Source organism: Nelumbo nucifera, chromosome 1 (assembly GCF_055504915.1).
Source record: "Nelumbo nucifera cultivar China Antique chromosome 1, China Antique-T2T, whole genome shotgun sequence".
NCBI classification, from domain to species: Eukaryota; Viridiplantae; Streptophyta; class Magnoliopsida; order Proteales; family Nelumbonaceae; genus Nelumbo; species Nelumbo nucifera.
This window is the reverse complement of record NC_142649.1, coordinates 107,149,173-107,176,271: the sequence shown is the minus strand read 5'-3', so window position 1 is coordinate 107,176,271 and position 27,099 is coordinate 107,149,173. Positions and strand designations below refer to the sequence as shown.

The 27,099-nt window shown below is 40.1% G+C and overlaps 1 protein-coding gene across 5 annotated transcripts in view; it reads left to right on the top strand.

Moving 5' to 3' along the window:
- Positions 1 to 26,169, top strand: part of LOC104605988 (calmodulin-binding transcription activator 3-like) — a 73,621-nt gene extending 47,452 nt beyond the window's left edge. For 2 of the 5 annotated variants that reach the window (XR_016078627.1, XR_016078626.1), the window contains exons 14-16: positions 2,709 to 2,814; positions 2,986 to 3,281; positions 25,759 to 26,169. Coding sequence is in view for 2 of the 5 variants with exons in the window: in XM_010270969.3 (XP_010269271.1) it covers positions 25,759 to 25,872 (114 nt within the window). In the remaining 3 variants the exon portion in view is untranslated. The remainder of the gene's footprint in view (positions 1 to 2,708; positions 2,815 to 2,985; positions 3,282 to 25,758) is intronic. The other 3 variants (XM_010270969.3, XM_010270968.3, XR_016078629.1) reach the window with 2 other exon arrangements.
- Positions 26,170 to 27,099: the final 930 nt, after the last annotated feature.

Sequence of the window (27,099 nt, the reverse complement as noted above, 5' to 3'; positions counted from 1 at the left end):
TTATTTCCCAGTTTTGGTGTAATTACAATGTTATGAGGATCTCTCCTGGTGGTTAATGTGCTTAGATAATCTGGAAGATTGGTAGGCTGGAACTGTTAATTCTGTACAGGTCTGAAATCAATCTAAACATACCTTTTTTTGGAGAATTGGTGCTGGTCTGTGTTCAAATTGTGTCCAAACTGAAGTGTGTGCATGTGGATTGCTTCTCTGGTGTGTTTCTAGGACCTTTTTTTTGTGTCAGGAGGGATCCTAAGTTGTGTGTTGAAACTGAATAGTGAATTTAACCATGTCCTCTAAGAATTTGGCAACTTCTAGAGTTTTAGGAGGTCAAAACGGAATGAGTGGGGGGATGGATATGAGTTTCCCCATGGCTGTAATTCCCTTTGATGAACTAAACTACCTTGAGTGATCTAGGGGAATTAAACTCTATATTACTGCCAGGGAGAAAATATGGTATATTAATGATAAAGTGAATGAACCAAAGACTGGAAGTGCTAAACATGACAGGTGGAACCAAGAAAATAATATAGTGATGTCGTGGCTCTTGATTTCTATGCTGCCACAAGTAAGAACATTTATGTGGGCTGAAACATCTTGTGAAATATGGGAACAAGATAAATCTACCTATTCGAAGCAGAGGCACTATGCAAAGATATACCAATTGCAAGTTGAATCCTCCACTTGCAAGCAGGGGGAGAGAAATCTCTCAATGTACTACTCAGATCTGACATCAATCTGGAAGGAATTGGATCATTGTCAAAATGTAAATTGGAAGTGTGATGAAGATGCAAAGGCCTACAAGTCACTTGTCTCCCATCAACGAGTATTTGTTTTTCTTTTGGAGCTGAATCCTACATGAGTCTATTAGGGTACAAATCTTGGGAAGTAAGGATTTACCTTCAGTTCAGGAAGTTTATGCCTTGGTTCAATCTGAAGAGAGTAGAAGAAGTATGATGAATTGTGCAGAGGGGGAGACGGTTGCACTAGCAGTTCAAGGAGATACAAATTCAAATGTCGAAGGCTCTTTTAAGAAGGGTGACTCACAGAAGAGAGTGGATGACAAAGACAAGATTTGATGCACTCACTGTCAGAAGTTCAAGCACACTAGAGACCATGGTTTTAAAAGGCGACTAAGGCAAGGCGAGAGGCGCATGCCTCAAGGCAAGGCACCCAAATTTCGCCTAGCCTTGGTAGCCTCAGTCTCAGCTCAAGGGGCGTAAGCCTCAGTTTTAGTGAGTTGTAGGCCTTTGGCCTTTTGCCTCAATTTACATGAGGTGGTAGCCTCAAGTTAAAAGGGTTTTGGGTGGGGAAAACTTGATTTCATGATGGGTAATTTTGGAAAAAAATAAAAGAAAATGTGAAAGCCCCAAAAAATGTGGGTTTCCATCAACCAAAATTACTATTCCCCCTTTTTGGTTCAACCAAACTCAAGATTTCAAGAAGACTTCTCAGTTCTCACAAACCGAACTCAAGATTCAAGATCAAGAATATTGGAGGGAGGAAGACAAATTGAATCGTGCATACAGAGTATAGGTCCTCCTCCTCCTCCTTCTTCTTCTTCTTGAATCGTCAGTACTGTGTAGTGCATACAAGTCTTCTGCCGCCTCCTCCTCCTCCTTCTTCTCCTATATGAATCCAGATTCAATATTAAAATGCATTTCAATATTTCCTGAACTGAAATGCATACCAAAAATATATTGAATCTGGATCAATATTAATTTGTTATATTGTTAATTTGTTATTTACTTATTTATTAATTTGTTGTTTCAATGAACATGATAAGTGTTGTGATGATACATATTGCATACAATGAACATGATATTTTTATTTATTAATTTGACTACAGATTTGTTATTCTCATTTGAATGTTTCCTTATTTTTGTTGATTTATCCTTGGGTTATTTTCTATACAAATTTTGGCATGTTCAACTTGATTTGAACAATCAGTAATTGTTGAACAATACATTAAGTCACAAACAATTGTATAAACATCCAATTATTTTTTTTCATAATTTTTAAGTTTTTAATTTGAGGCTTATGCCTCGCCTCTTTAGCACCCAACCACCTTGCCTCTTTAGCACCCAACCACCTCGCCTCCGCCTTTAGCCTTTTAAAACCTTGCTAGAGATACATCCTAAATGGACTCAGGAATTGAATAAAAAATCAGCATTTGATCAGAGTAAGAAGTTAGCCCAATAGAATTAGAAGAAATATAACTCAGCAAATGTGGCATCTCAAGAGACTAGTCCCATGGTACCTCAAGAGCAGCACTCTGGTTCTAACCCCAAAGAAGATATTATCAACTCTGTTCTTGACTATATGGTAGGACACTTCTCTAGATGGATTATGGACCTACTCCTTCTACCTCCTTTGCGTCTACATCGGGTAATACTACCACTGCTTTCCATGTGTCATCTCATACATCTGATTCCCCCTGGATAATTGACTCTGGAGCCTCGTATCACATGACTAGTAAGTCAACATTATTTCAGGAATATAATCTCTTCTCTAGGAGAGACAAGGTGAGACTAGCTGATGGATCATTCTTCACCATAGCCGATCAAGTAACCATCTCCTTCCCTTTCGGTCTTACCCTCTTTAAAGTGTTGCATGTTCCTAAATTACCTATCAATTTACTTTCCATTAGTGGTATTACTCACTCCTTGAATTATTCAGTTACATTCTTTCCTTCTTCATCTGTGTTTCAGGATTTAGCCTTGGGAAAGACAATTGGTAGAGGAAGCATAGTGCATGGTATTTATGTGTTGGAGAATAAATCCAACCTTGTGGCTACAAAGTCCTTAAGTTCATCTAGTGAGAGTCATTCCTACTTATGGCATAGTTGTCTTGGTCATCTTTTTTTTGAGTCATTAAAATATCTGAATTTTCGTTTCAAATTGTTTATTCTGATGTATGGGGACATAGTACTTGCATACTATATCTTGATATGCTTACTTATGGCATAATTGTCTATTCATCAACCAGGTACACTCAACATACGACTCTCAACTCTTGGACTGAAGGACACACGACGATGTTTCCCAAACTGACATGACTCACATTGCAAAACTGACAAATGACTCAATGACGGAACCAAAATATTGAGAGCCTTGAGAGATGGATGTCCCAGTCGGCAATGCCATTGTAGAGGAGTAAGTGAAGTCTAAAGAGCAATTGAAGATCCACCACCGTCAAGATAATACAATCCACTAGCTTCATGCCCCCCACCAATATTCTTTCCCGTCTTGAGATCCTGAAAAACACAAGTGGAAGGAAAGAAGGTAACAAAACAGTTAAGAGCTTTGGTTATTTTACTAACAGACATAAGATTGAATGGAAACTTAGGTACATATAAAACAAATGATAAGGGTACAGAAGCCATGTCAACATTACCAACACCACAGATGAGAGATGAGGACCCATTGGCAAGTGTAACGGTTTGTGATGTGGAGGTTTCAGAAAGAGAAGAAAACACACCTGGAGTCCCGGTCATATGATCTAAGGCTCCAGAGTCAATAATCCAGGGAGAGGTTTTAGATGACATGCAAACAATACCTAAGTGGGAAAGTGTGGCAGTGGTATGCTGTGAAGTAGTTTGTAGGAACCGTTCATACTCATCCCGCGGTACACTCACCATCTCCCTCCCAAAAGTAGATGTAGATGGGAGAGGAGTACGGTCTGCCTGTTTATTGTCACTAATGTCAACCTCACCTGCTATAGTATGATTAGCCCATTTGGAAGGAGGGCCATGTAGGTCATAACAGAAATTCACTGTGTGTCCCTCCCTACCACAATGAGTACACTTCCTTGCAGAGTTATTCTTCCCTCTGCCACGGCCTCCCCCTGAGTCACCACCACCCCGACCAATCATGGAACTGTCACGGCCACCTCGGGAGGCATGTCCTCCCCCTCTTGTACTGTGTCCACCTCCTCTAGATATCACAAGTGCTGATCTATCAAACTGTGTGGGATTCTCTGTCTGTCCCAAAGAAATTCTGCGAAGCCGTGAGAATACTTCATCAAGTGTAGGAAGGGTGGAGCTCCCTAATATTTGGGCTCTAACTGGTTCATACTCCGATTTCAGCCCCACCAAGAATCTTGTAACATCTAGTTGTTCCCTTTGCTGTTGCTGAACTTTAATATCTTGAGTGAGGGGATGATAGACATTGAGTTCATTCCTTATATTCTTCATGTAGGCATAGTACTCTTCTAGTGTTTTGGTTCCTTGTTGTAAATCAAAGTACTCCTGATAAAGCTGATATACTCTTGTTGTGTTATCTTGTCCAGAATATAGCTTCTTAGCATGCTCCCATATATCCTTAGCCATATCAAGGAACATGAAGTTAGCATTAATTTTGGGCTCCATACTATTCCACAGCCAAGTCATGATTTGAGCATCTTCTTGTTCCCAATCATCAATCCCTGGAGAGTCAGCCGGTGACTTCTCATCTTTTACATGCTTCACTTTCCTCTTTGCCTTGAGAAAAACTTCCACAGATTTAGCCCATGGAACGTAGTTTTCCCCATTCAGTTTAATTGAGGTCATCTATACCCCTAGGTAGTCGGGGGAAACCACCACACTAGGTTTCTGATCATTGTACCCATCTCCTATTGCTGCCATTGTACTCTTTCACAGTTGCCTCTAACCTGACTACATCAGTTTGATATTTCAGCACCTATTGCAGCCCCTAAACACAACAGTGAGAGCCCACGCCTTGTTCTTATTCACACTACTGCTAACTTCACAAACCCATGAACCACATAAGCATCAATTTGGCACTCACTAATCACATGTAGGCCCTCTTACAATCACTCAATAAAAGTTGTGCACCACAAGCACCATAACACAGTCAAATCTGCTACACCCAGTTCAGACTTGTTTAACACATTTAAGAGGGCATTACACAACCACAAAGAGCTCGGCAAGGTCACTGCATTACACCTTACACCACTCGGCCACCTACAGCAGCCCTAACCCACTCAACCACTTATAGCAGCCCCTACACCATTCGGCTACTGTACACAACCCGTTCTAGGGCAACAATGAACCTAGTTCTCTAGGTTTTAATCAGTACTAACTGATTCTTGAAGGGTTTCTACCTAGAAATACTAGCAACACAAAAGGACTAGATAACCAACCTTCCTTTGAGAGTATCAACCAACCATTCACTGCTGAAATCACTTTCCTTGATGAAGAAGACTGTGCGCAGCAGAGATAAACAAGTTGTGATGTCTCAGACCTAGGGCGAACCAGTTCTCTCCATTAACTAACCAGAAATGAAGAAGAAGGTGTCACGAACACAGCTGAGATGCTTTACAAACTGAAGCAGGTCAGGAACCTCGCTCTGATACCATGTTTCGAATGCAGCTACAGTAACCCGAACCAGGAGAAAAGGAAGAAGAAGATGAAGAAGGAAAGAGAAAGAGAGAACAAGAGGGTTTAGTCGAAACTCATTGATTCACTATTTATTCGACCCCCTAATGTTTATTAGGTTCTAATAACACTTACAAAGACTAAACTGCCCCTACTTAAGTGTGGGGCAGAGTATCTCTAATAAAACTGCCACATAAGCAAGGTACTTAACAAACATGAGATGACTAAACTACCCCTGTTCGGCTCACTTTAGCACATCCTATCTCTCACATTGTGTCCTATAATCATATCTCACCCCAACTGTATTATTCAAAAAAAAATCATATCTTACCTTCATACCGTGTGTTCCTTTCCTAAGAATGTGGTAGAAGTTTTATCCAAACCTAAATGGACGACAAATGCAATTAAGGAAGAAATTAATGCCTTGCACAAAAATGGCACCTAAGAATTGGTGGATCTTGAAGGAAATGAACCAATGGGATGCAAGTGGGTGTTCACTATGAAGCATAGTGTTGATGGTATGATAGAAAGGTACAAAGCTAGATTGGTGGCAAAAGGGTTTATACAAGTATATGGAGTAGACTATGCATAGACCTTTGCTCCAGTAGCCAAGATTAACTTCATCAGTTGGACATTAAAAATGCATTCTTGAATGGTAACCTAGAGGAGGAGGTGTACATGATTCAACCTCCAGGTTTTTGTGCCAAAGGCAATGAGAAGAAGGTGTGTAGGTTAAAAAAATCATTATATGGGTTGAAACAATCACCTTGGGTCTGGTTTAGTAAGTTTCACTTAGCTATACATCAAATGGGATTCAGACAATGCCATCCAGATCATACTCTATTTATGAAGAAAGGTGAAAGAAAAATTGTAGCTTTAATTGTGTATATTGATGACATAGTGGTCATAGGAGACTGGAAGTTTGAAATACAGAAGCTGAAGAAATTCTTAGCCACTCAATTAGAGGTGAAAGATCTAGGCCCCTTACGTTATTTCATTGGGATTGAAGTGACCCTCTCTCAAAAGGGCATTTTTATTTCTCAAAGAAAATAAGTACTAGATCTATTAGAGGATACAGACAAGCTGGGAGACAGTCAGGGGGAGGTTATGAAAGATGTGAAGAAGTTCCAAAGACTTGTAGGGAGACTCTTATATTTGTCTATGACCAGGCCTGATATTGCCTATGCAGTGGGTCCTTAGTCAGTTCATGCATAATCCTAAGACAACTCACTTCGAAGCTACAGAAAGGATCCTTAAATACCTCAAGAAGTTCCAGAAACATGGGCATTTAGGTTGAAGTGTATATAGATGCTGATTGGGTAGGGGCAGTCGATGACAGAAAGTCTACCACTGGGCATTATACCTTTGTGGGAGGAAACTTAGCCATCTGGAGAAGTAAGAAGCAAAGTGTGTTGGCTAGGTCCAATTCTGAAGCGGAATATAGAGCTATGTCTCATGGAGTTGTTGAAATCATGTGGATAAAAAACCTGTTAGGTGAATTGGGTTTGCAGTTGAAAACCCCATGTCACTCTATTGTGACAATAAAGCTACTATCAACATTGTTGCTAACCCAGTCCTCCATGATAGAACAAAACATATTGAAGTGGACAAGCATTTTATTAGAGAAAAACTTGTCAGTGGAGAAGTGTGCACTCCATATGTCAACTCAGAAGAACAACTTGCAGACATCTTCACCAAGGGCCTTCATCACGTGCGGCATAATAATTTGTGTGACAAGTTGGGCATGATTGACATCTATGTCCAAACTTGAGGGGGAAGTGTTGGAATAGTTTACTTTACATTTATGTTTTTATTCTGCTTAGTTAGGGTTAGTTTGTTCTGTTTAAAATAGTTTTTTTATCACTGTTTTTGTACTTTAACTCCAGTAGGGGCACAAGGGTCTTTTCCCTTTTAATTATGGCCACCCTATATATAATATTATATTCTGGTGCCATTAGATTGAGTTCTGTTCGCCAAACAACTCTCTTCTCTTCTCCCTTCTCTCTTCTCTCTCTCTTTCCTTCTTGTTTCCTACTGTTCTTTCTCTGTTAAGACTATTCATATTGTCAACAATATAAAAATGCCTAGGCACAACAGTTGGGCTGTTCCATTCGACCTAGGTGACCAGGGTTCAAATCTTGGAAATAGCCTCTCTGTGTATCTGCAGGGGTAAGGCTCCATACATCTATCCCTCCCCAGACCCTGCATTGGTGGGAGCCTCATGCACTGGGCTGCCCTTTTATTCATGTTGTCAACAAACAACAATATTACTATCGTTCTAAACATTCAACACAAGTTCAATATTTGATTGCTTCGAAAAGACTCCTTTGGAAAGAATGGATTCACAGTCCTGTACCTAAGTCTGCCCCCAATCTTCAATGGAGATTTCAATACAATCTATTTATTTAGGCTGAGATAAATTGTCTGATCCATTCAGTCTTGACTCTTGAGTATGCAATGTAACTTTTTATGTCAACTCTTCATATCTGGTTTTCCAAAACTGGTGAAGATTCAATCTCTTCCTGAGCATCATCCACTACAACCATTTTAACCAGAGTAACTGACCCCACCATAGGGAGATTACTATTTCTTTCACCATTTGAAGACCTACATCAGATTGAACTTCCTGAGCTATCACTTCATCTCTTTTACTCCCAGTTCTTTCCTTCACTATCATGTCAGACTCTCGATCTATTGTCTCTTTTCTCACACTTGCAACTTCTGGCACTGTTGACAGATTTATACCTTCTTTATCCACATTATCCTTCTGAACCGATTGCCTTTCCTCTTGTAGCGTCAAAGCCTTTTCATCCAAAATATCATATTTGTTTTTATCATACTACTCACCCCCTCCTCAATAATATCTTCCTGCATCCCAGTGATGCCTGAAAGTTCACCATTTAACAATCCACCGCTCCCATTACTTTTCACAGGTTGTTCTTGTTCTGAAGGATTTCTTTGACAATCTCTTGGAGCAGCACGAGAGCCACTAGTCCACACTTAAACTTGTGGACTAGTGGCTCTCGTGCTTTCCACCTTCTAAGCATATCTCCTATAGGATCTTCAAACTTGGATCCCTCAAGGAGTATTGAGCTTCAATTTTCGTCTTTCCTTTTTCTTTGTCTGAAACCAGATTGGGGAGATATGGAGTTATAACCCATATGTAACTATCTGGATTGGTTTTGTCTCCGTCTCCACCATCCTTATCTTTTCTTGTTTCCATCCTTTGATCCTCCTCTCTCCCCAAGCACATGCTTTACTTTTCTTTTTATGATTCTCAACTACCTCAAACAAATAATACCCCTCAAGCATTCTATCACCACCCATTTCTCTCCCTCTAACCCTCCTACCAACCTCTCTACTTCAATAACCAAAGGACCCAATCTTATCTTTTCAATGGCTGTAGTTCATTCTCATGAGACCCTCACTTACCACTCCACTTTCTACCTGGTGTTCAGCCTCATTAAAATTCCCATTATTTATGTTCCCATAAGCAATTAAAGTTTGTCTCATTGAGACTGACACACCTGCCACCTCATAAAGTCCAGTATTATTGTTTCTGAAATACTCCTTGATGCCTGGAAGCTGTTGTCTTCAACATCTGCCACTGAGAACTGTAAGAAACTTGAACCTGTTTCGTCTTCATGTTCTGCAATATTAGCGCTTTCCTGATACCCAATAGATGGTTTCTATGACCCTACAAAATTCTTATCAACTACCAAATCTTCACCTTTAATTAGTAATCTAATATTGTAGATCTCCCACGTGATCAGGAGCTCAATAGTCTATCAGCTATCTCTTCACCAATAATTAGTAATCTAATAAAGTGTGGGGCTGGAACCCCACACACACTAATAGTCTATCAGCTATCTCTACACTCCCCCTCAGGTTGGTAGTAGATATTTGTCATACCCAACTTGCATAAATCTGTCTCCAACCTGATTTTTGTGACTGCTTTAGTAAAGATATCAGCTAGCTGCATGTCAAAGGTAACATAGGGAAGACACACTTCTTGAGATGCAACTTGCTCTCGGATAAAATGTCTGTCCACCTTGATATGTTTAGTCCTGTCATTGCCCATTAACTGCTGCTTGATTATCACAATATAGCACCAGAGGTTTTTCATAGTCAATTCCAAGTTCATCCAACAAAGATTTCAACCATAACACTTCTACAACATCATTGGCCATGGACCTGTATTCAGCTTCAGCATTGGAGCGAGCAACAACATTTTGTTTCTTGCTTCTCCAAGAAACAAGGTTCCCCTCTACAAATGCACAGTACCTAGAGATAGATCTTTTGTCATCAATCGATCCAGCCCAATCAGCATCTGTATACACCTCTATCTTCATGTGACCACTATTCTTGAAAAGTATGCCTCTCCCTGGGCATCTCTTCAAGTAAGCAAGTATCCTTTCCACCACAAGAAGGTGAGTGGTCCTAGGAGAATGCATGTACTGACTGACAACACTGACAGCATATGAAATGTTTGGTCGTGTTAGGCAGAGATGAAGTTTCCCTACCAACCTTTGATACATAGCCCTGTCCTCAAGAGGTTCTCCACCTTCTTTACTTATTTTATGATTCAACTCAATGGGTGTGTCAGTAGGCTTTACTCCTAACTTTCCAATTTCTTCCAATAAGTCAAGGGCATACTTTCTTTGAGAGATAAAAATGCCTTGCTTAGATCGAGCTACCTCAATTCCCAAGAAATAGCACAGTTCTCCCAAGTCCTTTACTTCAAATTCTTTGTGAAGATTCTACTTAAGAGCGTCTATCTCACTAATATCACTTCCCATCACCACAATGTCATACACATAGACAGCAAGTAAGCTCCGAGAACCCCCTATTTGCTAATGTTGCTCATTCATTCATTGCAATAAAACATCTTAAAAGGCAATGAAAGTTATAAAATCATTATTTTTTATGTGAGAAATAAGAATTTCAGACCCTAACATAGAGTTGTTCGGGCTTGCCTCGAGGGATGTGGTACAAAGGTGACTCATAGAATCAAGAATGCAATATGTTTTACATCACATTAACTACTTGAAGCAATGCAATTAAGGAAAAAAAGAGATTGTGGGTTTTACATGCTTGAAAATGCTTTATATGTTTGCTTTTATTTTTAAATTTTCATTTGAATACACTTTACATGTTATGTTTATGTATTTTAATTTTAGATAATAGGTTTTTTAAATCATTTATTTTAAAATTTAAGTTTATATTTTTTATTAACATTATGTTTAATATTTTTTTGCATTTTTTAAAAAAATGGCATTTTTTTTAATTTTCTCACTTTTTTTATTTTTTTAGCCTTTTTTTGTAATTTTGTGCCTCGCCTTGCACCTTGTGCTTTTAAAACACCGATCTCTACTTTCATCACTTCCTTCTATTCAAGTATCAGAAGAGCTTCTTGCACTGTTCTGGGTATAGGAATGATAGCAATAGATGCCATGAATGATCTGTAGGATTCTGAGAGACGATCATAAGAGAGAAACTAGGAGATACAATGAGCAGTAGATGAAGTACAACAACGCTTCCCTTTATGAATTGCAATTGGGAAATCAAGGTCATCTGAAGGAGGAGGCTGAGGCTCAATTGTGTTAGGTAAAGTATCTGCAATAGTGGGTGTAGTGCCTAGATATGAAGCTGTAGAAGGTGTTGGGATTGGCCTGGACTACTGAGAACGAGAATCAACCTACCCCCACCATTGTCTATGATACACTCTCAACTCCCTACAGTTCTGACAACCCTCTTCACGGCACTCCCCCTCAATAACTGGGATAGGTAATGGAACTTCTTCTGGGGCTGAAATCCCTTCTTCACGACTCTCCCCCTAAGGAGAAGCCCTATGATAATAGGGCATATCCTCAAAAAAGGTGACATCAATGGACACAAAACGCCTTCCTAAAATAGGCTCATAACAGCAATACCCCTTTTGATTTTGTGCATACCTAAGGAAAATACATTTAGCAGCTTTGGAATCAAATTTGGAGCGATGAGGTACAAGGATTTGAACAAAACAAGTACACCCAAAGGTTTTAAGGGGAATAGTGAACAAGTCCTTGTCTGGATACAAAAGGTTGAATGGTGTTTTCATGTCTAAAACCCATGAAGGAATTTGGTTAATAAGGTAAACAATAGTACGGATTGCATCCCCCCAGAAGCATACGGGAACATTAAAGTTGAGCAAAATGCTTTTGGCTACTTCCAAAATATGTTTGTTTTTTCTCTCAGCAACCCCATTCTGCTGAGGTCTACGGGGACAAGTGCTTTGATGAATAACTCCATGATCTAGGAGATATGATGCCAAGGGTTTTGCAAAGTACTCCTTGGCATTATCAGATCTGAGAGTTTTGATCTTGACTTCAAATTGGGCCAGTACCATCTGATGGAAAGCTTGGGTCAGAGAAGGGACGTCATCTCGAGAGTGCATAAGGTAAACCCACGAGAAACGGGTATAATCATCAACAAATAAGAAGTATCTGTATCCCCCTATAGTAAGAATATTATATGGCCCCCAAACATCTGTATGCACAATTTCAAAGGGAAGATTGCTTCTTTTATTGCTCAAAGAATAAGTTGATCTACAATGTTTTGCAAGTTCGCAACTTTCACACCTCAAACTAGACACTTGGACTGACTCGAACAAACTTGGAAACAGACTCTTCAAAAACCCAAAAGACAAATGATCTAATCTGTTATGCCAAAGCATAATCTGACCCAAAGACTGAGAAACAAACAATCTCCCAACTTCACTCTCCTTCCCCTGTGGATGCTCAAGCAGGTAAACTCCATTTATCTCACGGCCAATCCCAATCACCTTCCTCGTTTCTAGATCCTAAAATACACAACGGTCAGGAAAAAAGGTCACTAAACAGTTTTGATTCTTAGGGACATGCAAAATTGAGGACAAGGAGATGGCATCAAACAGTCTGATGTCTCCCTTGCCAAAAATAGGTACAAGAGAGCCATCAGCAATAGATACTGTCTCTGTCAGAGGATAAACAATAGGTGGTAAAGAATGTGGATAAACTAGTCATATGGTCAGAAGCACCTGAATCTATTACCCAAAAAGGTCTAGTATTACCTAGGGCTGAAGTATGATATGTTGTATAGCTCTTGTACCTAAGGAAGCAAAGGCTGAAGTACGATTGGCAAGAGTAGCAGCTGAAGACTGAGGTGATGACCCAGAAATACCAGCTTCATTCTCTAATTGTGTCAAGGCGACCCAGACAGCAGCTAGGGCATCTAGAGGTGTGGTTCTTGTATTGAAAGAACCAGATGAGGGTGCAACTTCCAACAAGTGTCCCTAGTATGTTTCGGTCTCTTACAATGATCACAAAACATTTCCTTGTTATCTTCCTTTATTTCCTTTTCCTGATCTCTCCCAAATTTCTGTTTTGTTGCGGCTAGGGCTGATTCCATGGATTGAAACTGTAACATCACCTTTCTCCTACTCTCTTCACTGTGCACTAGTGAATAGGCCTGAGACAATGTCACACTCTCCTTGGTAAGCAGTTGCTGTCTTACTATGTCAAATTCTGAATTCAGACCTGCTAGGAACTCAAAAGCTCTATTTGTTTCTGTTAAAGTGAGCCGAATAGGGGTAGTTTAGTCATCTTATGTTTGTTAAGTGATTTGCTTTTGTGGCAATTTTATTAGAGGCACTCTGCCCCACACTTAAGTAAGGGCAGTTTAGTCTTTGTAAATGTCATTAGAATCTAAATGACTATTAAGGGGGTCAACTAAATGGAACAACAATCAGATTTCGACATACCCTTCTTTTCCTTCTTCTTCTTCTCTTCTTCTTCCTCTTCTTCTTTCTTCTCTTCCTGGTTCGGGTTACTGTAGCAGCATTCGAAACATAGTATCAGAGCCATGTTCCTGACCTACTTCAGTTCGTAAAGCATCTCAGCAGTGTTCGTGACCCTTCTTTTGTTTCTGGTCAGTCAATAGAGAGAACTGGTTCGCCCTAGGTCTGAAACATCACAGCTCGTCTCTCTCTGCTACGCATAATCTTCTTCATCAAGAAAAGTGATTTCAGCAGTGAATGGTTGGTTGAGACTCTTAAAGGAAGGTTGGTTATCTCTTCTTGTGTTGCTGGTATTTCTGGGTAGAAACCCTTCAAGAATCTGTTAGTATTGATCAGAACCTAGAGAACTAGGTTCATTGTTGCCCTAGAACGGGCTGTGTACAGTAGCCGAATGGTGTAGGGGCTGCTGTAAGTTGTTGAGTGGTGTTAGGGCTGCTGTAAGTGGCCGAGTGGTGTAAGGTGTAATGCAGTGACCTAGCCGAGCTTCTTGTGGTTGTGTAATGCCCTCTTAAAAGGGTTAAACTAGTCTGAACTGGGTGTAACAGGTTTGACTATGTTGTGGTGCTTGTGGTGCACAATCTTTATTGAGTGGTTGTAAGAGGGCTTACATGTGATTAGTGAGTGTTAAATTGATGCTTATGTGGTTCGTGGTGTTGTGAAATCAGCAGTAGTGTGAATAAGAACAAGGCATGTGTACCCATTGTTGTATTTAGGGGCTGCTATAGGTGCTGGAACATCAAACTTTGAATAACAGCTGTCAGCTTATAGCTGAGAATTCAGGTTAGAGGCAACTATGAAAGAGTACAATGGCAGCAATAGGAGATGGGAATAATGATCAGAAACCTAGTGTGGTGATTTCCCCTGACTACCTAGGTGTACAGATGACCTCAATTAAACTGAATGGGGAGAACTATGTTCCATGGGCTAAATCAGTGGAAGTTTTCCTCAAGGCAAAGAGGAAAGTGAAGCACGTAAGAGAGGATAAACCATCGGATGACTCTCCAGGGTTTGATTGGGAACAAGAAGATGCTCAAATCATGACTTGGCTATGGAACAGTATGTAACCCAAAATTAGTGCCAACTTTATGTTTCTTGATACGGCTAAGGATATATGGGAACATGCTAAGAAGTTGTATTCTGAACAAGATAATACAACAAGAGTATATCAACTTTATCAGGAGTACTTTGATTTGCAAAAAGGAAACAAAACACTAGAAGAGTACTATGCTTGCATGAAGAATATAAGGAATGAACTCAATGTCTATCGTCCCCTCACTCCAGATATTAAAGTTCAGCAACAACAAAGGAAACAACTAGATGTTACAAGATTCTTGGTGGGGCTGAAATCAAAGTATGAACCAGTTAGATGTTACAAGATTCTTGGTGGGGCTGAAATCAGAGTATCATCCCCTCACTCCACCCTTCCTACACTTGAGGAAGTATTCTCACGGCTTCGCAGAATTTCTTTGGGACAGACAGAGAATCCCACACAGTCTGATAGATCAGCACTTGTGACATCTAGAGGAGGTGGACACAGTACAAGAGGGGGAGGACATGCCTCCCGATGAGGCCGTGGCAGTTCCATGATCGGCCGGGGTGGTCGTGACTCAGGGGGAGGCCGTGGTAGAGGGAAGAATAACTCTGCAAGGAAGTGTACTCATTGTGGTAGGGAAGGACACACAGTGAATTTCTATTATGACCTACATGGCCCTCCCTCTAAATGGGTTAATCATGCTATAGCAGGTGAGGTTGATATCAGTGATAGTAAACAGGCAGACCGAACTCCTCCCACATCTACATCTACTTCTGGGAGGGAGATGGTGAGTGTACCGCATGATGAGTATGAGCGGTTCCTTCAAACCACTTCACAGCATACCACTGCCACACTTGCCCACTCAAGTATTGCTTGCATGTCATCTAAAACATCTCCTTGGATTATTGACTCTGGAGCCTCTGATCACATGACTGGGACTCCAGGTGTGTTCTCTTCTCTTTCTGAAACCTCTACACCACAAATTGTTACACTCACCAATGTGTCCTCATGTCCCATTTATGGTGTTGGTAATGTTGACATGGCTTCTCTGTCCTTATCATCTATTTTATATGTACCTAAGTTTCCATTCAATCTTATGTCTGTTAGTAAAATAACCAAAGCTCTTAACTGTTTTGTTACCTTCTTTCCTTCCACTTGTGTCTTTAAGGATCTCACGACGGGGAAGAAGATTGGTGGGGGGCATGAAGCTGGTGGATTGTATTATCTTGACGGTGGTGGATCTTCAATTACTCTTCAGACTTCACTTACTCCTCTACAATGGCATTGCCGACTAGGACATCCATCTCTCAAGGCTCTCAAGATATTGGTTCCGTCTTTGAGTCATTTGTCAGTTTTGCAATGTGAGTCATGTCAGTTTGGGAAACATCGTCGTGTGTCCTTCAGTCCAAGAGTTGAGAGTCGTATGTTGAGTCATTTTTCTTTGGTTCATTCAGATGTTTGGGGTCCAATCAAAATAGAGTCTTATAATGGGTACAAGTATTTTGTCTCCTTTATTGATGATTGTTCAAGAATGACATGGATTTACTTAATGAAAGAAAGAAGTGAATTATTTTCCATTTTTCAAAAATTCCATGCTGAAATACGCACACAATTTGGTGTTCCAATCAAAGTTCTCCGTTCAGATAATGATCGTGAATACTTTCTTACTTCATTTCAACAGTATTTAAAACAACATGGTATTATTCATCAGACCTCATGTGCATTCACTCCTCAACAAAATGGGGTAGCTAAACGGAAGAACCGTCAACTTCTTGAAACTGCTCGGTCTATTCTTCATCACATGAATGTTCCTAAACGGTTTTGGAGTGATGCTGTACTCACTGCATGTTTTTTCATTAATCGGATGCCCTCTTTCATTCTTCGTGGTCAGTCCCCCTTCTCTATCTTGTTTCCCACTTTATCTCCATTTCCATTAACTCCTCGTGTCTTTGGTTGTGTGTGCTTTGTCCACAATCTGAGTTCTGGAATAGACAAGTTAGATGCACGCTCAATTAAATGTGTCTTCCTTGGCTACTCTCGGACTCAAAAAGGGTACAAGTGTTATAATCCCATTACCCGAAAGTGCTATGTCTGCCCTTATGTCACCTTTTTTGAGTCTGTCCCCTTCTTCTCAAGACCTAAAGCACCTTCGTCTCCACCCTTACTTCCTCTTCCTCTTCCTGTCAATGATCCAGTTCCAGATGCTGTTGTTGGAGTAGACTCATTACCTCATCCAGTGCAGATCACCACTGAACGACCACCGATCCGGCAAGTGTATACACGTCGAACGACACCGGCCCCTCCTCCAGCTTCTACCTCATCTGCGGATCCTCTCATGGCTCCTATTGCTGAACCTTCAGACCTTGACCTACCCATTGCCTTACAGAAAGGTAAACGCAGTTCTACCCTCCATCCCATTTTCAATTTTGTTTCATTATCTCGTTTTTCTATCTCACATCGCCAATTTGTTTCACTTTTGTCCTCTATTTCCATACCTAACAATGTCCAAGAAGCTCTTAGTTCACCTGGATGGCGGCAAGCAATGGAGAAGGAACTTTCTGTGAAAATTTGAGAGAAAAAATGAATTGATTGTATTGTCTTGGAAGGAGCATATACACAACTTTATATAGAATTACAGAACTAATTTACAGGGTGATAAAATAGGAAACTAACTTTTACTAAAAAACTAATTTCTATATCAGTGGGATTCTCCAATTAATATCCCATGATTCTAGGATATCCCATGATTCTAGGAAATTAAGTTTCCTAAACTGATGGACCTAAAATTATGGAGAATCAATCAGAGAGTCAATCTTCTACTTTCCAACACTCCCCCTCAAGCTGGTGAATATGCATCTTTCATTCCTAGCTTGGAGATAAGTCCTTGGAATGCCACACTGCAAAGCCCTTTTGTCAACACATCTGCCAGTTGACCATTCGTTGAGACGTATGGAGTGCAAATTAATCCGCTATCCAGCTTTTCCTTTATGAAATGCCTATTTATCTTAATGTGCTTTGTCCTGTCATGTTGGACGGGATTGTGAGCAATGTTAATAGCTGACTTGTTGTCACAGAATAATCTCATTGGACCTTCCCATCTGATCTTTAGGTCTTCCAAAATTATCTTGAGCCATTGTAATTCACATACTCCCTGAGCCATTGCCCTGAATTCTGCCTCCGCACTTGATCTAGCTACCACATTCTTCTTCTTACTCCTCCATGTCACAAGATTTCCTCCAAGGAATGTACAGTAACCTGTAGTGGACCGCCTATCCATGAGAGAGCCTGCATAATCTGCATTGGTGTATGCCTCTAGGGTTAATCCAGTATTTCTTTTAAACAAGATTCCTTTGCCAGGATTAGCCTTTAGGTAATGTAGTATCCTATAGACCGCCTGTAGGTGAACCTCTTTCGAGTTGTGCATAAACTGGCTAGCCACGCTCACGGCATATGCTATGTCTGGCCTTGTGTGGGCAAGATATATAAGTTTTCCTACTAATCTTTGGTACATTTCCCTATTCACGGCTAGATCTTCATTTGCTTCTCCCAATTTGTGATTTGGCTCAATCGGTGTGGAGGATGGTTTGCATGCTAACTTTCCTGTCTCTCTTAAAAGATTTGTTACATATTTCTGTTGTGAGATAAAGATGCCTTCTCTGGAATGAGCTACTTCAATCCCTAGAAAATACTTCAATCTCCCAAGTTCTTTTATTTCGAATTCTTTGACTAGGCATCTTCTCAAGGCTTCCTTCTCCTTTTCATCATTTCCTGTCACAATTATGTCATCGACATATACCAGAAGAGCCGTGACTCCCCCTACATCTGAATGCTTTATAAAGAGTGTATGATCTCCCTGACTTTGTTTGTATCCGATGGCAAGCATAACTTTAGTAAATCTTCCAAACCACGCCCTAGGTGATTGCTTGAGACCATATAGTGCTTTTTTCAACCTGCAAACTTTATTTCCTTTTAGATTTCCTTTGAAGCCCGGAGGAATATCCATGTATATCTCCTCCTCTAAATTACCGTGAAGAAAAGCATTCTTTACATCAAATTGCTCCAAGTACCAGTCGAAGTTAGCTGCTAGTGACAACAAAATTCTTACCGTATTCATCTTAGCCACTGGAGCGAATGTCTCCTGATAGTCAACACCATAGGTTTGTGTATATCCCACGAGTCTTGCCTTGTATCTTTCTAGAGAGCCGTCTGACTTGTACTTTACTGTGAAAACCCACTTGCAGCCCACGGGTTTCTTTCCTAGTGGTAGGTCAACAATTTCCCATGTTTGATTCTTATCTAGAGCCTGCATCTCTTCTCTCATAGCATTTTTCCATTTCTCATCAGATAATGCCTCAGATAAAGTATTAGGAATATGAATGGTGTTTAGACTAACTAGGAAACTCCTATATGATGGTAAGAATTTTTTAAAGGACACAAAATTTGCTAAGGGATATAAGGGATGTTTAGTGCATTCTCTTGTGCCTTTCCTAAGGGCAATAGGAAGATCTTGGTCAGATGCTAATTCAGAAGAAATTCTGGAACTGTGTTTACCTCATTCTCAGGATTAGGAGTTGAATCTTGAACCTGCACAAGATTAGGATCCTGGTTTCTTCTTCTTGAATATACCTGCAATCTCATAGAGTCACAAAGTTCATCATTCTCTCTCATGGGTCTGGTATGAATGGGTGAAGAAGTTGGTTTGGTTTGAGGTGGTTCGATAGGTGCAGATACGATTGAACTGGTATAGATGCTGAGTTTGGGTGTTGAGAAACTGTAGGTAGACCAAGCGGGAACAATTCTCTGTCCTTATCTTCAATGAATGACAAAGACTCCCCCTGAAGATAAGGTTGAGTGAAATATGGTATTTTTTCTTCAAAAGTGACATCAATAGAGACAAAGAATTTTTTAGTAGGTGGGTGGTAACACTTATAACCCTTTTGGGTGGACGAATAACCCACAAAAATACACTTGATGGCTCTTGGATCTAACTTCCCTCTATTATGGGTATGAACATGGACAAAAGCAGTGCATCCAAAGATTCTTGGGGTGAGATTATTTGTTGTACGTAGATCGGGATAAAATTGAGAAAGTGTTTCCATTGGTGTTTTAAATCCCAAAACCCTTGAAGGTAATCGATTTATAATGTATGTGGCTGTAAGCACAGCTTCCCCCCAATAGGTTTTTGGAACATGCTGGTGGAAAAGTAAGGCTCGGGTTGCAGTTAGTAGATGACCATTCTTCCTTTCTGCTACTCCGTTTTGTTGTGAAGTATTAATGCAGGAGGATTCATGGATAATCCCTTCTTTTTGAAAATATGGGGATAAAGTTTGGTTGAAATAATCCCGTACATTATCCAATCTAAATCTTTTGATTCTGCCCCCAAACTGATTTTGGATCATGTTATGGAAATTTGGGAGTACACTACTTACATCTGATTTAGATTTAAGAAGAAAGATCCAAGAGACCCTAGTGCAATCATCAATAAAAGAGACGACCATCGTGAGCCAAACACATTTGGAACTGTGGAGGGTCCCCATATATCACTATGGATCAAAAAGAATGGGACTGAACTTCTCTTGTTACTGATTGGAAAGGGCACACGCTTGTGTTTTGCAAATTCACACACATCACAATGAAAATATTAAACACTCAATCCTTTAAACAAGGAGGGAAACATAGTTTTTAGAATTCCAAAAGATGGATGTCCTAGTCTAAAGTGATGAAGCCAAATGGTGTCTTTGTTGGATGATGAAAGGAATGACAGAGATAACTTATCCTGGACAATATTTGATTTGCATGATTCTTCAAGATACTAGAGTCCATTCTTCTCCTTAGCAAGTCCAATCCTCTTCCCTGAATCCTGGTCCTGAAATATATAGTAAGAAGGATAGAAAAGCACATTATAGTTCATGTCATGGGTGAGTTTTTTGATGGATATCAGGTTAGTGGACAATTTTGGAACATGAAGGACACTTTTTAGTGTAAGTGATGGATTAATATGGATATCCCCAAGGCCAGCTACGGTAGTAAGGGAACCGTCTGCAATGGCTATTTTTCGATTGCTTGGGCAGGGGGTGTAAGTGCTAAAATGTAGTGAGGAGTGAGTCATGTGATCTGTGGCTCCTGAGTCAATAACCCATAAATCCCTAATAGGTTCATCTGAGACATTTAGTCCGTGAGGAATAGAAAACTTACCTGAGATTGCAAGAGAGCCTGTACCACTAGGTTTCTCCAACGATCCCAGAAGCCCCTTTAACTTTTCGATCTCCTCCTTATTGAACTCGGTCTTGTCTGGAGGCTTTTCTTGGCTCGGCTGATTTGTGGTGAAGTTAGCTTGACTTCGACTCTTCTGTTGTCCTCCTCGGTAGCCCCATTCCCTATTCGATGGTTTACCATTCAGCTTCCAACACTTCTCTTTGGTGTGCCTTGGTTTCTTGCAATAGGTACACCAAAGAGACTCCTTGTTGTCCCGTGCAGAGGACAAATCTGTCTTCATTCCTTCCAGTATTTTCGGTTGTTCCATCCTTGTAGTCATGGCTGAACCTTCTAGTACTTGGGGTTCAAGCATAACCCCCCTACGGCTTTCTTCAGCACGAATCAGAGAAATAGTCTCATTTAGAGATGGTACCTCTTCTTTGCCGAGAATCTGGACCCTAACTTGATCAAATTCTGCGTTGAGTCCTGCAAGAAAGTCATAAACGCGATATTTTTCGATAAAACTCTTTAGGATTGCTGCATCCGCTGCACATTTAGTCTCAATGCACCGATAATGATCGAGTTCTTGCCACAGGTTCTGCAGTAAATTTGCATACTCGGTAACTGTCTTGCTGCCTTGTTTAGTTGCTCCAGTCTTGACTTTGATTTCGTACACTTGTGCTGCATCACGTGCTTTTGAATATGCTTGTCGGACGGCATCACAGATCTCTTTAGCCGTGGATAAAAACATACACGTGTCGCTGATTTCAGGGTTCATTGAATTCCATAACCATGACATGATCATGGAGTCAGCTTCGTCCCATGCATCAAATCTTGGATCTCCTTCCTTCGGTCCCGTCCCTAAGAGATGGCTAAGCTTTCCTTTTCCCTTTAAATATGTTCGAACAAACTGATACCACTTCAAATAATTTTTCCCGTTCAACCTATATGCTGCCTGAATGTTTTGCAAGTCGCCAGATGCTTGATGTGAGGAAACTTCTTCCGATTGTGCAGTAGTATTTGATACGGTGGCTTCTGACATATTGGGTGGGCTTCAAGAAAGAGAGAAAAAAACAGACAATGAAGGTCTGAAAAACTTAGTAAGGATTGGCGATGAAGGCCTAAAGAATCTTTCAGCCAATGTAAAAAAAAAAAAAGGTAACTGTAATGCTCCACCAAACTGAAGAGTGGATTGAAAACTGATCCAAATGAAACCAAAGGGATTCAGTAAATCTGCTCTGGGCAACACCAGATCTAAGATTTCAAACTGATCTGATGTCTCTACAAAGAGATCCAAGAAAAAAAGGATGAATCCAATGGCGCAACAGTCCAGAAGAAGCAAAAATGTAGAGTTCAGATCTGTAGCCGATCTCGAAGAAGAATCAAGGACACTCAAGAACCTCCCAAATACTGTTTGAGAGTTCTTGAACGCAACAGAGATGACCAAAGAGATACTATGTGTGGATTAGGTCGTAACCTGGCTCTGATACCATGTGAAAATTTGAGAGAAAAAATGAATTGATTGTATTGTCTTGGAAGGAGCATATACACAACTTTATATAGAATTACAGAGCTAATTTACAGGGTGATAAAATAGGAAACTAACTTTTCCTAAAAAACTAATTTCTATATCAGTGGGATTCTCCAATTAATATCCCATGATTCTAGGATATCCCATGATTCTAGGAAATTAAGTTTCCTAAACTGATGGACCTAAAATTATAGAGAATCAATCAGAGAGTTAATCTTCTACTTTCCAACACTTTCTGCTCTTCAGCATACTCAAACGTGGGAACTTACTACTCTCCCACCTGGTAAGCATGTTGTGGGTTGTAAATGGATGTATACTGTGAAATACTTGCCAGATGGTAGTGTGGAGCGTCTGAAGGCCAGACTTGTTGCTAAAGGTTACTCGCAGTTGTATGGAGCGGACTACATGGAGACATTCTCTCCGGTGGCTAAGATTGGCTCTATTCGTGTACTAATTTCCCTAGCAGTTATGTATGATTGGCCTCTGTTTCAGCTTGACATAAAAAATGCCTTCCTCCATGGTGATCTGGTGGAGGAGGTATATATGGAGCAACCACCTGGGTTTGTTGCTCAGGGGGAGGATGGTAAGGTGTGCAAACTGAAGAAGGCAATTTATGGGTTGAATCGCCACGTGCTTGGTTTGGGAAGTTCAACGAAGTGGTGAAGAGTTTTGGAATGAAGCAATGCCGGGTTGATCACTCAGTGTTCAGCTATGACTCAGAAGTTGGGAAGATCTTATTAGTGGTCTATGTGGATGATATTGTCATTACTGGCAGTGATAAATTGGGGATTGACAAACTAAAGGTATTTCTGCAAAATCATTTTCCAACAAAAGACCTTGGAACATTAAAGTATTTCTTGGGAATAGAAGTTGCCAGGTCAAAACAAGGTGTAAATCTATGCCAAAGAAAATATGTTCTTGATCTACTGGAAGAAACAGGACTGTTAGGTGCAAAACTAGCTGAGACACCTATGGAACCAAATGTTAAGTTGAGCAGTGATACAGGAGAAGTATTTGAAGATCCCGAAAGGTATAGACGACTAGTGGGGAAGCTGAAATATCTGACTATCACGAGACCCGACATCTTTTTTGCAGACAGTGTGGTGAGCCAATTCATGCAGAACCCTCGTATACCTCACTGGGATGCAATTCTTAGAATTGTAAGATATCTGAAAGGAGTTCCAGGCCGTGGACTATTGTATAAACCAGGAGGAAAACTTGAAGTAGTTGGGTATACAGATGCAGACTGGGCAGGCTCAGTGATTGACAGAAGATCTACTACAAGCTATTGCACATTTCTTGGAGGAAATCTTGTGACGTGGAAGAATAAAAAGCAGACGGTTGTGGCCAGAAGCAGTGCTGAAGCCGAGTATAGGGCCATGGCACACACTACCTGTGAATTAGTGTGGTTGAGGAATCTCCTACAAGAAATTGGGTTTCACATGGATAAACCTATGAGATTGTACTGTGACAATCAAGTTGCACTCCATATCTCATCTAATCCTGTCTTTCATGAGAGAACAAAGCACATAGAGGTTGATTGCCACTTTGTGAGGGAGAAGGCTCTTGCTGGAGAGATAAACACAGAACATGTGGGCTCGAATGATCAGTGGGCAGATTTGTTTACAAAAGCTCTAAGCTCAGGGAAAGTGAACTATCTATGTAACAAGCTGGGATTATATGACATATATTCTCCAGCTTGAGGGGGAGTGTTAAAGTGAGCCGAATAGGGGTAGTTTAGTCATCTTATGTTTGTTAAGTGATTTGCTTATGTGGCAGTTTTATTAGAGACACTCTACCCCACACTTAAGTAAGGGCAGTTTAGTCTTTGTAAATGTCATTAGAATCTAAATGACTATTAAGGGGGTCGACTGAATGGAACAACAATCAGATTTCGACAGACCCTTCTTCTTCTTCTCTTCTTCCTCTTCTTCTTTCTTCTCTTCCTGGTTCGGGTTACTGTAGCAGCATTCGAAACAGTTTCAATCAGCTTGTTATAAGTAGTTGCATCTCTCTGACTCTCCCATTCAATGGTTTCCAAATGGTCAATTTCATGCCATAAAGATTTCAAGGTGGCAAAGTAAACGGAGACTGGCTTCTCCCCTTGCTTGAAATTATTTATTTCACACTTCAGTTCATAAACCCTAGCAACATTAAGGGGTTGGGAGTAGATCTATTTCATATTATCCCAGATTTCCTTAGCTGTTTTTGCCCATAAATAATTTCGGTTAATGTGGGGCTGCATTAAATTGCACAACCATGTCATCACCAAATAGTTCTCTTGAACCCATTTGGTATGTAATGTGTCTTCTTTGGCTGGTTTCTTTATATCCCCAGTCACATGGCCTAGTTTACCTCTACCTCCAATAGCCATCATGGCTGATTGTGCCCATTCCAAGTAATTTGTTCCATCGAACCTAACAGTTATAATCTGAAAAGAACTTTCAGTCATGCTTCCAGCCCCCAAAAATCCTTCCCCTTGAGTCTTTAATTCACTTCCAACCTTCTCCATTTTAAAGAAGATGTTAACAGTCACTACTTTGATCAAAAAAAGGCTTGAACTCCTTTTATGCAAAAGAAACTTCCTTTTATGCAAAAAAGACTGTTGAATCAGAAATCACTCACAGCTGAGAATCACCACCAAGAAACACTCCTCAATCAAGAAGTATTACCCAGAAAACAATTTCAGATAACTAATAACTTCCAAGAAACACTCCTCAGTCGACAAGAATCACCCAGGAACCAAAATCAGATTACTGTAGTTGCCCAAGAACCAACCACAGTTAGAATAATTCTGGGAGCAAGAACTGACCGTGGTGGGGTTTCAAAAAACTCAGAGAAAATAACAGAGATAACAGAAATCTGTCAAAAGTTTGATCGCCACCTTCAATCTTCAGCTTAAGCCCTAATCTTTGACTTACCTAACCTCTCTGATCCTTCCTAGTCACTGGGCACTCTCCAAAGGTCATGTAATCCCTTGGGCACAATTCAAGACTCCAGTGATCCTCCAAGAATCAGGTGATGATGCAAAGCTTCAGATTCAGTAAGTTCTCATGTTGCCGACTGGATTAGGCTCACATGAGAGCCCTAAACTGTCCTAGCTTTGGCTCTGATACCAACTTGAAAAGATTAGACCAGAAAATAGTTGTTTTCCGATTCAATTCAGTAGAAAAAGAATAGAGAAAGGTCATGAATAGAAGAAAGAGAAGAAGAAAAAAGAAGAAAGGGTTCAGCAAAATTAATTCTCTAGCCACCCACTAAATCTTATTCATATTGTGATCTATTACAATGACTATAGTTACCTTAATACCCTTAAAAATAAAAGAAAACAAACAAGGCCCAACCGACCCAACTACCCTAACTGAAAAATAAATAGATAAACAGCAAATATAAAGTGTGGGGTTCCAGCTATCTCTACAATCTTGATAGAGCACATCCATGCAACATGATTATCCATCTGACCTCAAATAGTTGGGGTTGAGGCTCAGTTGAGTATTATTATATCTAAAGTCTTGTTTGAGAATAAGTTGGTAATTTCTGTGCTCATTGAAAATTGAAAATTTGGATTTTCTACTAGGAGAGTTTTCTATCTATACAAAATTTCATTTAATTCTTGAGAAAGGACAAGAAGCAATTGCAAGTGGTTGGAGACATTGAAAACCATCATCCTTTGCTGCACCCATGATAATCTGGACAAGTCTCTGATCCAAAGATGCACATTCACACAGATTCATAGACACCATGAACAAGTTAAAGATTTGAAACCTTTCCGGTGTGTACTTTTTAATTCTTTTGTAATTTCCTTTCAGGATGAATATGATAGGGTTTTAAATGGTTCAGAAGAAGCATGTGAAGGTGATGATGACTTAATTGACCTTGAAGCACTGTTGGATGATGACACTTTCATGGCTACGGCATGTTGAGCAAACCTCTGCAATGTTCTTAGCTCATGTAAAATTCGGTCTGCTTCTGCTGTATAATAATTTGCTGGTCCCTCATGTTTATAATATATAATTGTGTAATCTGATGTGTCCATATGATACCAAATTAATCCACTTAATCATCTGTTTGTTGTAAATGGGGTTGGCAGTAAGCACCAAAGCAGGCTTTGTCTTCTGTTTGTATGCATCTTTGTGATTTATTTTGTCAAACCAGTAATCGGTTATTTTTGTTTCGCACATACTGTAATAGAGAAACGTGATCTTCACGACCTTTGTTCAGGTTGGTCGATGTATTTGCCTGCAGCAGCAATGATGATTCTATTTGTATATATGACAATGCAGCCACCAGCCGGCAATGGATCGGTTGGAGAATGCACAATCCACTCAACCAAGAAATGGATAGGGTTCGCTGGGTGGTTGGACCGTTTGGCCCAGAAACGAGTTAGGTTCTAGGTTCCGTTTAAGATCCAACCACCATTGATTTGGTCAAAAAATCCGTTAATCTAACGGTTAAACCATTGAACCACTCAACCCAGAGACAGCAGTCACAATTTGATTTGAAAATAATTTAAAACAAAAAAAAGGTCATTTATGTCCCAAATAATCGAATCGACCAATATATCAGTTAGGGTATCTTTTCTCCTTTTTTCATCCTCCGACTCTCTCTTACTCCATCATGCACCTCTTTCTCTCTTCTCTCCTATCGTTCCTCAAAAGTCGCAAACAGCAGCTGTTTTAGTGGCAACCTTCTTGGGTGCCAGCGAGGCAGCGAACAAAATGACCTGCAACCACACTTATCTTGAGCGGCAACGGGAATCAGGGGGCGATCTGAAGGTATTTCTCAACTTTTCCTTCTATTTCTCATATTTCCCATCCAACAAAAGTTAGGTATTATTAGCTAATCCCTTTTATACGCGGAACGTGTATAAATTATTCGTTCCATTTCTTTTCGTATTGTCCGATACTGATTCGAAACAGCCTAATACGGCAATTTTAAATTTCTCTTTCATTAATTAGTCAAGGCAAATTTAAATTTGAATTTTAGTGCCTAATTCAAATTCTCTCATTAATTTGGTATAAAATCTTCAAATTTTTGCTATAGTAAGATTTGAACCTTGGTTGCTTGATTTTAACAACCATAAGTTCGCCAATGAGCCACACATTCGTTTGCTAAGATTATATGTATTTTTAATTTTAAGTAAATTTTCA